Source organism: Rhincodon typus, chromosome 3 (genome assembly GCF_021869965.1).
Source record: "Rhincodon typus isolate 14 chromosome 3, sRhiTyp1.1, whole genome shotgun sequence".
Lineage (NCBI taxonomy): Eukaryota > Metazoa > Chordata > Chondrichthyes > Orectolobiformes > Rhincodontidae > Rhincodon > Rhincodon typus.
Window position 1 is genome coordinate 59,354,480 of NC_063334.1, and position 18,467 is coordinate 59,372,946.

The 18,467-nt window shown below is 40.2% G+C and overlaps 1 protein-coding gene across 3 annotated transcripts in view; it reads left to right on the forward strand.

Annotated features, from left to right (window-relative positions):
* Positions 1-18,467, forward strand: part of LOC109936707 (guanine nucleotide-binding protein G(q) subunit alpha) — a 179,746-nt gene that overhangs the window by 136,620 nt on the left and 24,659 nt on the right. For all 3 annotated transcript variants that reach the window (XM_048593108.1, XM_048593115.1, XM_048593123.1), the window contains exon 3: positions 11,851-12,005. In XM_048593108.1, coding sequence (XP_048449065.1) covers positions 11,851-12,005 — 155 coding nt within the window. The remainder of the gene's footprint in view (positions 1-11,850; positions 12,006-18,467) is intronic.

Below are 18,467 nucleotides of genomic sequence, written 5' to 3' on the forward strand. Positions count from 1 at the left end.
CAAGCATGTCAAATACCTTTTTATCCTCTATCTATATGTGTGTCCCAAGATCCCTCTGTGCATCAATGTTGTTCAGGGTCCTGCCATTAAACGTATTATTTTCTTTAACATTTGATCACCCAAAGTGCAGCACCTCCCACTTAGCCAGATTAAACTCCATCTACCATCTCTCTGCCCATACCGGCAACTGATCTATATCCCGCTGTATCCTTTGACAACCTTCTATGCTATCCACTACTCCATTGACCTTTTATCATCTGCAAACTTACTAACGCATCCGTCTACATTTTCATCCAAGTCATTTATATAAATCACAAACAGCAGAGGTCCCAGTATGAATCCCTGTGGACCACCACTAGTCGAGCACCTCCAGGCAGAAAAATACCCTTCCACCACGACCCTCTGCCTTCTTTGGACAAGCCAGTTCTGAATCCACGTGGCCAAGTCACCATGGATTCCATGCGTTTTAATCTTCTGGATGAGCCTACCATGAGGAAACCTGTTGAAAGCCTTACGGAAATCCATGTGGATAGCATCCACTGCTGTACCCTCATCGTTCATCTTCGTCACCTCCTTGAAAGATTCAATCAAGTTAGTAAGACATGACCTGTCCCACACACAGCCAATATTTTATTAAAGAGTTTATGTTTTGAGTCCATTATGTCTTTGTCTGAATTTATAAGTATATCCTTCAGAGTTCTGAATAAGACTTCTACTGTACTGCAATGTTGAATTTCTGTCTGCCTGACCTGCTGAGTTTCTTCAGCAATCTGTGTTTATAACCAAACAGTTGTTGAATTTAATGGCCTGTTTCACATCATTATTTCTGTGAAATTCAATAAAATCAGTCATGTGGAAGTAGATCTGGCCTCTGAAAATTCTGTAGTGTCCAACTCCTTTCATGATCCCTCTGGAAACAACCTACAGATGTATCTGAATAACATCCAAACCTGGGCAGTCAAGCAATAAGAAGCATGTGCACCACAAAGTTACCATGTATGGACCATCTTGAATAAAAGAAAAAAGAACTATCACTTCGACAGCATAATATCTACATTATTTGCAGAATCACTAGCTACCTTGGCCTGACTCTCTGGAACACTTATTTAAATTGTTCTGGCTGTCTTAATTTTACAACCATTAAGATTTTAAATTGGCTTTCATTGTAATAAATATAATAACTGTCCTTCTTCATGATTGGACTTGGGGTATATTTGTATATCAAAGGAGACTTATAAATACATATTGGGTTAATAATTCCATTAAGAACCAAACTCAAAACAACAAATATGGAAAGAACTGGAAGAAGAAGGAAGCGTATGATAATGGGTTTGATGATAACATAAGAGAACTTGAGTCTTTCATAAACGTATCAACTCTAAAAGGATAGTGAAAAGATAGTTGTTGACTAGAAGGAGATTTAGGGGGAGTGGAAATGGCTACTATACTTTATATCTCTCCTCATTAAAGAAGAATGGAGAGGACTGCAGCCTTGGGCAGAACAGTTGCCATACGAAGCTGTGATGTATCCAGATAGGATTCTTTCTATGGTGCATCTATGAAAGTTGCTAAGACTCATTGTGGACATGCCCAATCTCCTTAGCCTTCTGAGGAAGTAATGGTGTTGGTGTGCTTTCTTGACTGTAGCATTGATGTCAGTGGACCGAAACAAAAGCAGAAATTGCTGGAAAAGCTCATCAGGTCTGGCAGCATCTATGGAGAGAAATCAGTTAACATTTCAGGTTGAGTTTAAATATTAGATTCCTGTCAAAAGAAAAGGGAGGTAGAAAAAACCAACAATTACAACTTGACCTAATGGTGTGGAATCTTTTGGATACATTATTGACGCTTGCAGAAATATAGGATAGTCGGTGAAATCAAGAATGCCTTTTTTTTTGAAAGGCAAATTCTGTTTGTGGAACTTGATCAAATTCTTTGTCAAAGTAATGGAGGGAGTTGATCAGGGCTATACATTAATAGTGTGTGCTTGATTTTCAAAAAACTCCTGATAGAGTACCAAATGAAACACATGAAATTTGGGAGGAATGATAATGTGGACTCAAAATTAACTCTAGGATAGAAGCAGAGACAAGTAATGAATGGTTACTTTTCAACTGAGAGAAAACATTTGATTGTGTCCTCAGGGATGAGGATTGGGACATCTGGTCTTCAATACATATTGTTGCCATGAATGTGAATCTTCATGGCATCATTTTAAAGTTTTCAGATAACAAAACTTAGAAATGTAATAAACAATGAGGAAGTTAGTAACAAATTTCAGGAGGACAATGACTGATGAAATTAACAAGCAGATTAAATTTAGTGCAGAAATATTTGAAGTGAATTGTTTTGCTGGGCAGAATGGAGAGGCAGCATAAAGCTAACTTCTGTAATTTTAAAAGGCAGTGCAGGAATACAAATATTTGAAGTTGTGCATACTCTAGTTTGTGAAGGTGGCAAGAGCAGTTGAAAATGCTGTTGAAAAGGCTTAAGGATCCCAGTCTATATGAGTAGTGACATAACATCAAAAAACAAAGAAACTATGCTATGCCATGCTGTATGTTATGTATAATGGTCCCCACTTCTACAACTGGATCCTTGACTTCCTGACCTGCAGGCCGCAATCAGTAAGGAAAGGTGACTACACCACCTCCACAATAATCCTCAACACCTGTGCTCTGCAAGGCTGTGTACTCAGCCTCTTACCATACTCCTTATACACGTGTGGCCAAATTCAGCTCTAACTCCATTCACTAATTTGCTCATGACACTGCCACAATGGGTCAGATCTCAAACAATGATGAGAAAGAGAGTACAGGAAGTAGATCGACAGTCCAGCGGCATGGTGTAAAGAAAACAATTTCTTCTCTTATTGACCAGCTCCTTTGTTTTGCTGACATCAACTTGAGAAAGCAGAGTGGATGACATGTCCCTGTCTGTATCAATGTTGTTGAGTTGGAGGTGGTCAAGAGCTTCAAGTTCTTAGAAGTATATGTCACCAACGATCTATCCTGGGCCATTGACGTCAATGCTACACTCGAGAAAGCACACCAACATTTTCACTTCCTCAGAAGGCTAAGGAGATTGGGCATGTCCGCAATGAGTCATAGCACTTTTTATAGATGCACCATAAGAAAGCATCCTATCTGGATACATCACAGCTTGGTATGGCAGTTGTTCTACCCAAGACTGCAAGAAATTAGACCATTATGAATGCAGCCCAGCCCATTTTGAAAACTATCCTTGCTTCCATTGGCTCCGTATGCACTTCTCACTGCCTCAGGAAATCAGTCAATATAATCAAAGACCCCTCCCATCCTGGTTATACTGTCTCCCAACCTCTTCTGTCGGGCAGGAGACGCAAATGTTTTTGTAAACACGTACCAGTAGATTTAAGAAAAGCATCTTGCCAGCTGTTATCCGACTTAAAGGCTTGTGCAGGCTCGAAGGGCCGAATGGCCTACTGGCCTACTCCCGTGCCTGTTTTCTCTCAACAGACTTTTTATATTAGAGTTGATCTTTCTCTGAACCTTCTGTGCAGCTGTAACACTATATTCTGCATTCTGTTCTATTACCCTGATGTACATATGTAAAGTATGATTTGTCCGATTAGCACGCAAAACAATACTTTTCACTGTATCTTGGTAGATATGACAGTAATAAATCAAATTAATAAAAGTCAAAATCAACATATTTAGGTCCCAGCTGAAATAGTATGGCCATTTTTGGAATTTGAGTTTTCAGTCTTGAATATGATTTTGTTGTGGGGGGCAAAAAACAGTGGCTCACAGTGTGATTCAAATATGCATGCTGGAAATTGCATATATTCACACAGGATTGTGTGGAAAAAGGAATTTCTGTTCATTTTCCGAGGAAAGGGTTACGGAGACTATCAATCTCTGGTGCATTCTCTGTGACTGTGTCCTGTGCCTGGTCTGTGTTTAATCAGCTAAGATTTACAGTTGCAAAAACAGAAGTTGCTCGAAAACCTCAGCAGGTCTGGCAGCATGTGTGAAGAAAAAGTCAGTTAACGTTTCAGGACACCCGCAGTTCTTTTGGTTTTTATTTAAGATTTACAGTTCATTTAAGGTTTACAACAGTTCCTGTTGTTATTCCATGCTAATCATTGTGCAACCAATTGGCTAGCTCCTCTCCTGCTGTACAAATGGATGGCCCCTCTCTAAATTTGTCTTTTTGCATGTCATTCCTAATGAGTGCAAGACAAAAAGTTTTGACTTGCCGTGTCTTTTAGCAATGTCTACGTTCTGTACTACCAAGCAATTTAAAAACTAAACAGTTATGTTATTATTTATAGCACTCGGGGTTCAAGCCATTGGGATGAAATAAGAGTTAAGTTGCCAAAATGTTTTTCAAAGTGTTTTTTCCTCCAAAAGTACCCCAGAACTCGGACTTATTTTATAGAGATGAACTATTCCCATGGAGAGTGCAATCTAAATATAATCAAAACTGGTCCATTAGCAGTTAAACAAAATGCTTGCACTTATAGCAATAATTTAAATGCTTGTGAACTGAATAGATATGGATTGCTTAATTTCCAAATATATAAATTTTGAAACTGCAATTGTCTCATTCACGTTTATTCTCTCTGAAGGTTAATGACTGAAACATCATTCATGAAGCTTTGAGGATTCATTTTGTTGCTAATGCCACCTAATCTCTGGAGAGCATGTCGATTGCTGCTGAAAGATGCTTAAGTTACATAAATAAATCCAAGCTGAGTTGAGGAAACAGTACAAAACTATATTTCTTCTTTAAAAATGTATATCTTTTTGAACATTCATTTTAGTCTTTAGGAATTTTAAAATCAAAAGTTTGCATATTGTATTAAAGTTATAATTGGAATGGAATAATAATAGAAATAATTTTTAAACCATAAATTCTTAGCACCATCACATTTGAATTTGACATTTGTGATCCTGACAGATTTTATGAACTATAAATGATAATCACAGTGCTGATTTATCTAAGCATCCCTTGCTGGATAAATGTTCTAAATGCTCTAATATAAGGTTGCTGTGGTGTATCAAAAGCCAGTTAATTAGTTTTCAGATGTAGATGTACTGCATCATAAATAAGTCACAGAGCTGAATCTTGCAGTTTTTTTGACTAACTGCAGGCTGTATGGAGTTGGTGGAATGTTCTCAATGTGAGGCTAAGTGTGTCTTCTTGCCATAGCTTAACAAGGTCATCTCATTAATTGTTGCTGCCCCTCTGGTTTATATCACATCAGATTTCCGCCCCACCTTCCCACATTCCTCACTCATCACTGACAAAAATGGGCATTCCTAACATCCATACTATCTTTGAAAGCCTGCTGCATACCTGGAGGAGTATTGGCAACTGGCCACTGCCCTGCTTGTTATTATAGCCTGAGGAGAGATGGTGGCAAAGGGGGGAAACTGATAGCTCACTTTGACAGCGATCTGGAGGCTCTGGCCCATAGGGTGCTGCAAAAGAGGGCTGGCCTCTTCCCGGAGGCCAACTAACGAGGACCATGCCAGCACATCATACCAACCTAAACAGAGATCTCCACTGGAATCACTGCCATCCTGAGGGTACGGAGGACTGAGCTGCAATGCAGAAAGAAGGTCTCCATCCTTCCAGGGTAAATGCCATACTCTGCTGTCTGCTACCTTGCACTCACTCAATCTCTGCCACTGCACCAAGGCTCATGTTCTGACACCCCTATTGCTGCTTGCAACACCTTCTGTCACTCAATCTCATTACCCGCATTTTACCACTGCACTAAGTCTACACCCCCTCCGTACTGTCTCCTCACTCCCTCAGACACTCAACCTCCTTCCCCCACATGTAGTAGTACTAACAGCTGCGCCATTTACTTGCATTTTGTTCCTTTGCCCCCTTTATGTCGTGACAAGAGACGACATCCTGTAACAGTGTGGAGCGATGCAGGTAGGGTGCGGTGAACATCCCTTATCCATGCCCTCACCATGTACAAGGAGCGGACTGGGACCACTCGAGATGCCTGACTAGTGGCCACGCATATCCCTGATTTATACAATTCTCCCTCCACAGACTGGTTCCATTGGTGCAGGTCATGGTCAGTCTTGCTTCCTGGAGCACAGAGGCACAGACCCCTGTGTAATGTCTCTCCGACCAGATGTCTGACTATGAATTGAATGGGAGGCTACCCTTGGCTAAGTCTGCTGGGCCCCCTGATTGACAGTTGTCCCAATGGACCCGGCTGGAGACTATTCCCAAAAGACTTCCAGACATATTCCATGGCTTGCTGTAGTTGCCTTGTGTTTGGCATGAACATTGCTGCCAGTGTACAGATGGCACACTGATGTCCTCCTGGATTTACCTGCCCCTGAATAAGGACTGTTGCACAGAATGGCCAGCTGCCAGGTTGAGTGATTGTGCCAATTACTACTACGGTGCACAGCAGAGCAAGGCAAGACATTCATGCAGGATGCTGGAAGGCAGCTTGGTCCACACCATGGACAGGGTGCATGTCCTGGTGAACTAACTGTATACAATGCAGTTGTACACTGCTGGTTGCCATTATTGTAATGCATTGGAGACATGTCACGTTGGTGCCAATGACTACCTGAAAGTTGGCTGCCAGTGTCCATGATGGAAGGGCGTGCACAGCTGGTTCAGTTTGACTGTGGGCAAGATGGAAGAGGAAGTGATAGCAACAGGAAGCCGCCAAACACCTGTTGTGGTTTTCAAATTGGGGTTTTCCTGGTGGCTAGTTTGTTTGGAGAGTTTGGTAAGATCACAACCAGAATATTGATGAGGTGACTTGGGATGTCCACAGAAACTTAATACTATGCACCCTGGTGAAAATGTTGCCATGCTGCTCATGAAAGGTGAGGTCAGAATACCTTGGTTGATATCAGCCCTGTCACAATTCTCATCCAATTCTGCTACACATCTCGCTATAGCCCATATTGCTCAGACCCTTCTAAGATTCCAGCCTTAGTATTTTGTAAGTTGTATTTATTTTGTAACTGTCCAATTTATCATCTTGTAGTGAAAGGCAGCATGTTGACATGCAAAGGTTACCGGTTGTGTGTTCAACTGTGAAGAGCAGCCAAAGAACATGTTGCCACACAGTTAAATTGCTGCAGTTGGGTCTGAGGACCTGGGGAGTTCATTACAATCATATGAACAGTTTGGTACACGAGTGAGTGTGAAGTAAGCCCACAAACAGTATTTGCTTGGTGCACCTGAGAAATATTGCAGTTCTGATAAGTCTAGGTGCAATGTGCTTTTTGAAGTTGGCAATCTGTAAGAGTAGAAATTGCATTGTTCAGAGGGCATGGTGCTGGAATGCAGACTGTGGAATCTAGTAGAACATACATCTGGAAGAGATTGAACTACTAGGATGTGAACAGTCATTGGTACAGTCTGTAGTGGAGTTGTTTCTGAAGGAGTCTCAAGGCTTGGTATCCAAATGTAAAAAATTGGAATCCCTTGTAAATGAGACCAGGTTTTAATCACATTTGGTGAACGGTAGTGTCACTGACATATGGGTTGTTGCTGACAAGTCTGAGAGGCTGTTTGAGGTGCTGTGTGTCTATCCATCTCTTATTTACTTTGTGTTAATTCTAAGTGTTTTCTATAATATAAATTGTTTTACTTTTCTAACCTTGTATAGCAAAGTTCAGTTTTGTTTCTTAAAAAGTGTGGAATTTTGTCATTATTCTTTTTATAAGTATCTAGATCTTAAATTTCATTGACTGTAAGCAAAAGAGAATACTGCTGGTCGCCCAACCAGATTGTGTGACAATGTGGCATTTTTCACCTGGGATCATCCAATCAATTTAACAATGCCTGTGGGGTCTGCCAATTAACTCAAGAAGGCAGTATATCATAAGGACTGTTTAGTGATTAGCAGTGGGATTGTGGCTGTGGAGTAGTTGAAGGCAGCAAGTGGTATAATGCAATTTCTCAAAATACCCAAGTTAGCAAGTCAACTTTTGTGAATGCTCTTCTGTCTTTTGGCACAAAGCTCCTGCAAATCCTGCTTGAATTGTGATTTCTGCAACGCCAAGAGTATCTGTAGAGAATTAAAAGAACTCTGTACTCCAGCTTATGAATCTATGGTGCATTTTCCTCACGTTGAAAAGATATTTGCAAAAAGGAAATAGGTATTAAGAGACATAGAGAGTACAATGATCGAAATATGTGGAAATGAAGTATTGCATTTATAAATTTTAAATGCAGTAAGCATGTGAACCACATATAAAGCACTAGAGGACGTAGATTGAAAATATAATTTCCTTTTGTGCTGACATAAACTGCTCTTTTTTTCCCGTTCCCCCACCTATATTGTGCATTCTCAGCTGCATGACACAGGAATTAATTAAATATATTCAACAATCAAGATTCCTTTATCCAGACTTTTAGACATTATTTAGGTCAACTAAATACATACACATTTTGGAATATGCTATGTTTGGACCAGTGGACTTTAAACAGCCACATTTAAAACAAGACCAAGTCATAATGGAGTGACAATAGGGCCCCAAATCAGGGTGGCATCTTGCTTGGATAAGACCTTGCTGTAGATTTCCCACCGTGTCTGCTGCTCTTTTTCTTCAAGTTGGTAGTGGTTGTAAGTTGGGAAGATATTGTTGAAGGAGCCTCAGCGAGCATCTGGTTTATGATGTACACCAATACCATAATACCACTGTGCACAAGTAGTGGAGGATATAAATGTTTAATATTGAGTTGAGGTACCAGTTAAACGGGTTGCTTTGTCGTGAATGGCATTGTGATTTTAAAGCATTTGGAGTTACAGTCATCCAGGCATAGGGAGAGAATTCAATCACAGTCGGGCTGTGCTTTCTTGTACAGGTTTTGGAGAGTGAGGAGTTGGACTATTTCCCTAGAACTCTCTGACACAACTACAGTATTTGGTTTTTGGTCAACAGTAACTTCCTGTGATTTTGGAGAGGAATTGAGCAGTTAGATTCCTTTTTGTTGGTGGTGGTAATTTTATGACACCTACAGGTTAAGGCGCTTTAAGATTGACCTTATTGGCAAAGTAGAGACTGAGCCATTTGCCCTGAAGCAGTAAGATGCCTCAAAAAAAAATTTGAGCGACAGGCTGCAAACGCTTCACAACTTTTACATGTATGGTGTTCGCCATCAAGAAGAAAAGACGTCCCACCTGCTACACAAGTGTGTAATGTGGTATATGAATTACCCCTCAGGATAATGAGATAGATTGGGCACTTTTCATGCTGTTTTTCATGAGGATACAACAAGAAATCATCTGAGCAGAGGAGCTATTTTCCTATATGATAGCCTTGATTGGAGTGATACCAATAGGCTGTTTGTCTCACTAAACAGCAGATTGTATCAAACAACACATCTATTCATTTCTTCGCAACAGGCAGAGTATTGACTATGTGTGACCAGATCATGCTTGTAAAATTCTATAGTGTTTAACATTCAATTTGTTTCAGTGATTGGACAACATTTATTAAACAATCCTGATTTTTCATAACTGTATATTTTGTAAATTATGACGTTAACGTGCTGGTTAAGCTTGTTTGTTGGAATATAAGCACTTGAGGTTAGGGAAAAATGGGTGACAATTTCATTTGCAAACTGTTTCCATCTTTGATTTAATTCTACAAAATAATTTCACAAAGTTTTGTTTGTGACAAACAGCATCACAGTCTTGATAGTTCTATCTGAGGATATGCTGCCTACTCTTGGACTCAAATGTCTGCTAATTATTTTCATTGGAACTCTGTCTCGAGGGTGCCATTAGTTGCTATATCAAGGAAGTTCTCTTTTATGGTCAGGTCTTCTTGTAACCCAGAAATTGTCAGAAAATTTGACAAATGGTAACAAATCTAACTCTGTGTTGTAAACTAGAGGAAGTAACCGAGTAACTGCTGTGCCAATTCAGTGGTTTGTCACTCAGCATCATCATTAATGTCTTACGACTTTAGCTTGTTAGTTGTCAAGAATTTATGTAGGCTTGAAAATACTTACTTTTGCTTTCATTTACATGAGGAGCCCTGAGAATGGGGGGTTGCAGGCAGATAAATCAACAAAACCGATAATTTTTTGTCAAAATCAAGACTTCTTATCCACTCCTTAGCCTGACGTTGTTCTCTTGTAACCCAGACTTGCCAGCCAGGGGAACCAACTTTAATGTCTGTCAGAATCTTGCTTGTTTGAATGAGATCACGTTCTTCTAAACTGCAAGGATTTTGTCCAATTTATTCCAGCTCCTCCTCATAGAAGAACTAATCTTTTGAGTCTTAGCTGCATTGCCTCAAAGACAAGTTACCCTTAGGTATGGAGATGAAAACTCCCAGGTGTGATTGCACCAAGGCTAAGCACAATTCTAGCAACGCTATTATTCTTGCATTCTATCTGCTTGCCGTGCAAACCAACTATACTCCTTGTATACTCAAGTCTCTCTGAACATCAACAATCAAAAGTTTAATGCCTTGGAAAAAAAAATGTTTTGCTTTTCATTCTTACTACCTCACAAATATCCATATTGTTATACTCCATCAATGACTTCATTGTTCATGCAGTTAATCTGTTGATTTTGCAGCAAACACGGAATGGTGGAGAAGCTGAGCCAGTCTGGTAGCATCTGTGGAGATAGAGAGAGAGAGAGAAAGAGAGTTAATATTCTTTGTGTGTAGTATGATATTTCTTAAACTGTCATCAGAGTACAGGAACGGGAGTAGGCCATTCAGCCACTCGTGCCTTTTATGACGCCCAGTGAGATCAGAGCTAATCTGCAGCCTAACTCCATATGCTGCCTTTGGCCCATATCCCTTAATATCTTTAGATAATTCTTTTGTTAAACAATCATAACTTTAAAATTAAAACTGGTCTTGCACCTACTACTGTTTGTGGAAGAGAGTTCCAAACTTCTACCACCCTTTGTGTGTAGAAGTGCTTCTGAACATCTCTCCTGAATGGTCTGGTCCTAATTTTTATGCTATGTCATTAGTTCTAGAATCTCCAACCAGTGGAAATAGTTTATTTTTATCTATTCTGTCTTGGCTGTCAATATCTCAAACTTCAATCAGATCACCCATTAATCTTCTAAATTCTAAAGAAAACATGGCTATTTTGCATAATCTCTCCTCATAACCACTGAAGTCCAAGTATCATTCTTGTAAACCTATATTGTACTCTCTCCAAGATGAATATATCCTTGCTAAGGGTTATAGGATTCCTGGGTGCCTGGGTTCTGAAGAAGAGTCATACTGAGCTAAATTTTAACTCTTTCTCTCTGCAGGTGCAGCCAGACCTGCTGAGTATCTTTTAATAATTCTGTATTTGTTTCAGATTTCCATTATCCAGTGTTGTGATTTTCTGTGCACTTTTGAGCCTTCAGTTTCTTTTTTCACTCCTTAAATCTTATTGATGAAAGAAGATCCTAGACAGACTGTTGGACTCAACATGCCATTATTTGTTTGGTTTTATAAGGTGTTAAAAAGGCAAACTGTTATATCTCAAGAGTGCAGGGTCAAGTCTGACTGCCTAGTCATGCCACAGGAAGCTCTGCTCCAGTAAATTACAGCTCAGGAGTCATTTTCAACACCACATGGGAGCACTGCAGCTGGAAATTTAAAACACTGATTTCCTGAACTACTGGATGTAGCACTCGCGGAAAGAGTTCTGTGAGCTCCCTAAAGTGTAGTTCAAGGGCCTAGGATCAGTTCCTCAGTTCACCCTGACAGTCGGAGAATTGCATGACCTGGAGTAGCTACAAAAGAGCAATAATGGACACTTGTAATATTTACTTTGTTACGTATACTTTACAGTGGGAAAGGGGTTATGTAAAACATTAAAACATTTTTTTCTTTACAGGCAAATGCACAGTTAATTCGTGATATTGATGTAGAAAAAGTGACAACATTTGATAATCCCTATGTGGAAGCAATAAAATGTCTATGGATTGACCCAGGCATCCAAGAGTCCTATGACAGACGGAGAGAGTACCAACTGTCTGATTCAACTAAATAGTGAGTTTAGAAATCTAATTAACTTTGTTTTGAACATTGTTTCTGTATAAACTCCTGATATTGACATTTATGCTCCATATATAGAACTACATTTTTGTAGGCTTTGTATTTAGGATAATCTTTTACTTAGATGCACCTTGTGGCATAAAGGAAAATACAGCAAATGTAAATATTGAAACTCAAATGTTATAAGATTTCTGGTTGCATTCATAATTTCATAATGTATACTAGTTTTGGTTAATGGAATGACTAAAGGTCATAATGAAATTTCATAATCCCAAGTCAAGCTTCAAAAGCAGTCATCCCAAGGCATGTAAGCAAAAGAATTTAGCGCGGGTCTACTTAATATACTCTTTCCACACTTTCAATTTCCATTCTAACCACCATTCTGAAAGCTCATTAATATGTCAATTTGCAGACATTACTCATTGAATAATTTACAATATCTCTGGAATGAATTTTATGTATATCAAGGAAAAGTGTAAGAACACAGGAAAAGACAGCATCGGGTAATATTGCATTGGAAAATTCATTGGTAGAATTGGGAATTCCCAGGATATTTATGATGTCCCATGATTCATTCAATCAAAGTGATTGACTCTTAGCTACCCTCTGGCATAGCAATTAGGGAAAAACAATAAATAGTAGTGACATAAAGATTTCATGTTTTCAGCCCCAATAGATGACTGAAGACTCAGTCAAGAGATGGGATTTTAAGGAATATTTATTTCTTTTACAAAGGAAAAGTTTAGGATTGGGGTTCCAAAAAGTATGGTTGAAATTACTTTAAACTGTCCTGCAAATTAACCATAGTAATTGTACAGAAGGGCAAAATTGGATGATAGAAACTAGAGGATGTTGCTGATATGTGGTATACTTGGTTATGAAGGGACTTCTCAGAAGGTAATGAATCTGTGGAATCCTTCATTGCACATGGCTGTCACAAGCTGGGTTGTTAAGTATATTAAATACTGAGTTAGAATTTTAATCAGGAAAGGACTCCAGGGTTATGGGGAAAAGAGAGGAAAGTCGCGTTGAGGATCATCAAATCAACCATTATCTCATAGAATGGTGGACACGCTTCAAATCGCCTACTTCTGCACTTCTATCTTATGGATTTGTCATGACATAGAAGTTTAAGTTCAATGAAACTGGAGTAAGAGGTATTGTAATTTTCGTGGATGGCGGGGTAATGGATCAGGTGACCATTACAGGTCAGAACAACCTGAAAGTTAAATCAGCGAAAGTCAAAAATCTCACAACAACCAGGTTATAGTCCAACAGGTTTATTTGAGAATGTAAGCTTTTGGATCTCAGCTCCTTCCTCCAGGCGTAGTGTGAAAGAGAGGGTATAAGACATTGAATTTATAAGCATAAAGGTAACAACCCTAAAACTGGCCGCCTTTTGTTGAATCTTTAATCAGTTAGGAAGAAGACTGCTGATTAAAATGCAAAATCTAAATTCCTTTCAAGTCATTATCCTCAGCTAATTAAACATTTCATTAATGTATACAAGAGGTGACATCTCAGGTCAGACAATGCATTTTAGGTGTGAGGTCTTGCTTAGAACCTGTCTGTGTTTTAAACTGAGGTCAGGTTTTATTTGTTTTGAGCAAAACTATGTATCTGCAACTAGACAGACACATTTTGGATGAAATAATTCGTGTGTATGTCTGTGTCTGTGTATGTATGTTTGTGTGTTTGTATCTGAGAGAGTAGGAGAAAGAGAGTGTGTGCGCCTGAGAGACTGTGTGAGAGAGAGAGAGAGGGGTCTGTGTAAATGTGTGTGTGTGTGTGTGTGTGTGTGTGTGTGTGTGTGTAAGTATATAATGTGGTGGGGTCACCGATAGTGTGACATGACCTGAGGCCCCCTCATGTGTATGGAACTTGGTTATCAGCCTGTACTCGGCGATTTTCTGTTGTGTATCTCGAAGTCCACCTTGGAGGACACTTACCTGAAGTTTGGAAGCTCAATGTCCTTGACCCCTGGTGTGGTCACCCAATGGGTAGGAACACCCCAGTCCGGTGATCATTGCGCGGTGCCCATTCATCTGTTGTCACAGCATCCACATGGTCTCGCCAGTATACCATGCCTCGGGGCATCCTCACCTGCATCGTATGAGAGAGACAACATTGGCTGAGTCACATGAGTATCTGCCGTGTACGTGGTAGGTGGTGTTCCCACGTGTGACGGTAATATCCATGCTGATGATCTGACATGTCTTGCAGAGGTTGCCCTAACAGGGTTGTGTGGTGTTGTCATCGATGGCATCCTGAAGGCTGGGTAGTTTGCTGTGAACAATGGTTTGTTCAAGGTTTGGTGGTGGTTTGAAGACGAGAAGTGGAGGCGTAAGGAAGCTCATGGTGAGATACTCCTCGTCATCAATAATGTGTTGAAGGCTGCAAAGAACACTGCATAGCTTCTCTGCCCTGGGGAAGTACTGGATGATAGAGTACCCTATTGGTCATGTCTCGTGTCTGTCTTCTGAGGAGGTCATCGCAGTTTTTCGCTGTGGCACGACAGAATTGGCGATCAATGAGTTGAGCATCCCTATGCCTCCACTTCTTGCCTTCAAACAACAGCCAAACCTTAAATAGATTGTTCACAGCAAACTACCGAGCCTTCAGGACGCCATTGACCACAACACCATACAACCCTGCCATGGCAACCTCTGCAAGACATGTCAGATTATCGACATGGATACTACCATCACACGTGGGAACACCATCCACCATGTACACAGCAGATACTCACGTGACTCGGCCAATGTTGTTTATCTCATACGATGCAGATAAGGATGCCCCAAGGCATGGTATATTAGCGAGACCATGCAGATGCTATGACAATGGATGAAACCGCACCGCGCAATGATCACCGGACAGGGGTGTTCCCTGCCGGGGGGGGAAACCATTCAAGGGTCAAGGACATTCAGCCTCTGATCTTCAGTTAAGCGTTCTCCGAGGGTGGACTTCGAGATACACAACAACGCAAAATAGCTGTGCAGAGGCTGAAAGCCAAGTTCCATACCCATGAAGATGGCCTCAATCATGATCTTGGGTTCATGTTGCATTACGGGCGACCCCACCACACTACATATGTGTGCTCACTCTCGCGCCTTCTCACACACACACATGCACGCGCGCACGCATGAATTATTTCATCCAATATGTTTGTGTAGTTGCAGATACATTCTGTTTTGCTGTTCTGACTCCAGTTTAAAACATAGATTCTAAGCAAGACCACGACATCCAAAATGCATTGTCTGACTTGAGATGTCACCTCTTGTATACATTGATAAAACCTTTAATTATTTCAGGACGATAAATGAAAGGAAACTAGATTTTGCATTTAATCAGTAGTCTTCTTCCTAACTGATTTAAAGATTTAACAAAAGGTGGCCACTTTTAAGGTTGTTACCTTTCTGCTTATAAATTCTGTGTCTTATACCCTCAGTCTCACACTATGCCTGAGGAAGGAGCTGAGCTTTGAAAGCTTGCGTTTTCAGATAAACCTGTTGGGACTATTAGCTGGTGTCGTGCGATTTTTGACCTTGTCCACCCCAATCCAACCCCAGCATCTCCACGTGATTAAATCAGAGAAGTGTGTAATGGTTAATTTTGGTAGGAAAGATTTGGAGAGGCGAGTGAAACAAAATGGTGGAATACTGAAAGGGATGCAGCTTAAAGAACCTTAGATTGTACAAATCATTGATGATAGAGCAGGACGAGAATGCTGTTTAAAAAGGCTTGACTTTACAGAGACAGAATTTTAAAAGCAAGGAAGTTACAAAGAAGGACTAGAGAACCTAGAGTTATTCTTCTTAGAATAGCAAAGGTTAAATGAAGGTTTGTCAGATTCATTAAAGAGAAGCTGTCAGTAAGCAGAAAAGCCACATTTAGCGTCTTTGGTAAAATAGTTGGAGGTGGCATGAGGCAAAAAAAATGTTAATGCAGTGCAAAGACACCAAAATATGAGTTAGGAAGAGGAGCAGGTGATTCACCCTTTGGGTCTGCTATGCCTTCAGTAAGATCATGGTTGATCTGATTGTGACCCCAACTCCACCTTCCTAGTTATCCCTGATACCCTTTAACACTGTTAGTAAATAATCTATTTATTTATCTCTTCCTTAAAAATATTCAATGACCCATCCACACCACCCTTTGGAGAAGAGAATTTCAGATACTTGCAATTGTCAGATGAATAATCTCTTCTCTCAGTCTTAAATTGGGGACTCCCTATTTTTAATCTGTGCCCCTAGTTCTGGACTCTTCTGCAAGAGGGAACAGCATGTTATTAAGATCTGGATTATGCTGCCTAAAAAAAAAATTGAAGCAGATTTGAGGATTAAATTTCAGTAGGTAGGTGGACAATTTGTTGGGCTATTGACAAAAAGAAGAGTGTGATTAATTTGATAGCTTTCTCAAAGAAGCAGCATCGTCTGTGTGATTTCTTGCAGTGTTCTGTTATTCTATGTTTATACAATTATATTCTTGAATTACAAACTCTCGAAATAGGTATAGCTCAGAAGGAGGACATTAGGCTGGTCTAGTCTGTGTTAGCTCTCTAAGCAGTAAACAGCTTGTCCCTTTTTTTTAGCAACAGCTTCCCCAATCTATCACATCAATCTTCTCTGCACCTTCTTCAATATCTTCTCATCATCTGTGCCAGCTCAAACTTTGGCTGACTGAGAAGAAGAATATTTGAGGACCAGGCTTTCAAATCTAAGACTAAAGTCATGGTTTAGCAACCGCCAGTGATCCCCACAATCCAAATACTTTGGAGACTTAAAACAACGAACAACAACCACCTTCAAGCATTGGAGAACTTCCACCAACTTTGCTGGATCCTCCAAATCCAGCGCCAAGGAAGTTAGTTCAATTGTAACATCCTTTTCTCAATCTAACATGCCAGTATCAAGGCAGTGACCATTCAAAATCAGTTAAGCTGTATAAAATATGTTGATCCTTTGCCTGGCACCAGACTTGCAAAGCAAGTAGAATAGAACAAAATCTGTACAGTGCAAATAGAAGCCATTCAGTCCGTTGAGTCTGCACCAACCCCCTGAAGAGCATCCCACCCACCACCACCATTTGCCATGGCTAATGCACCTAGCCTGTACATCCCTGGACACCTACTGGGCAATCTAACATGGCCAATCCATCTAACTTGCACATCTTTCGACTGTGGAAGGAAACCAGAGCACCTAGTAGACATGGGGAGAATGTGCAAACTCCACAAAGACAGTCATAGAATTGAACCCAGGTTGCTAGCACTGTGAGGCTGCAGTGCTAACCACTGTGCTGCCCCTACTCGACTGAGAACTTAGTTATGGCAGAACACTCCTTGGAGGAGAATGGAAACCTTTTCAGGGCCTCAAAGTATGTTTGAGTTCAAACTTCTTGAGGATTCGTAGGAGTACCTGTTTTGTACCCAACCAAAATGGAGAAGGTTTGTTTAGGAAGGCACCGATTACATTGAGAAAATTGGTTGGGAACATGCGGAAGTAAAGCCAGGGTGTCAAAGAGAGTGCATAAATCTTCTGCCTGGCTATTGAAGTACCACACCTGTCTTGAATGTGGCAAAGTGGCGGACCCCGCACCGGGTTTATAAGCAGTCTCAGAATCAAACAAACCAGAGTTGGAAGTGTCACCGTCAATCCTGAAAGTCTACAGTGGAGAGATAATTGGACGCATTTCATCATAACTTGCTTCTGTACACACTGCCTCTATTTTTAAAGCTAAAGATCCTGTATATCTTATTATCCCTTTCATAATCTTTGTTGAGGCCTTCAATGATTTGTGCACTTGTGCCCCCAGGTCTCTTTGCTGTTGCGCTCCTCCATTTAGAATTTCATCTGTAGCTTTATATTGCTTCTCCTGGTTCTTGCTCCCAAAATGGATCTTTCACACATCTGTATCAATTTTGTCATTTGATCGTTTGACTTATTGCTAGACAGGCAATCTGACAGACAGTTAGTCATGAGGACAAAGAATGTTGTCAGTATGCATTTCGAAACTGACTTTGCACTTACGGATGATGCTAAACAGCCCTACCTAAGGTTAGAGCGATTGTGGTAAACTGATTCGAATTTCATCACTCCTGAAAAGAAACTGTGACCCAAATTTAGCAGACAGTGCCACCTATTGAATAATGACTTGTTAATGTACTGTGTTTTCAGTCAGACTTGTCTCATTCAATGCTTTTTCTGATTTTTTTTTTATTTCGCCCAGTATACTGGAAGTGGAAGAATTTATGCTACAGTGCTACCCATCCACATGTCATCTCCAGAGATAGAATACATTCAGTTACATCTACAACAGGGAATGATGCTTGAAATGGTTGATCCCTTTATAATAAATGCTCCCATTTTGTTACTTCTAATGAAATGCTTTTATCCTCATCCTTTGAAGAGTGTTTCTGTTTCCTTGCTTTTTAAATGTATGTTGCATGACTGCACATCA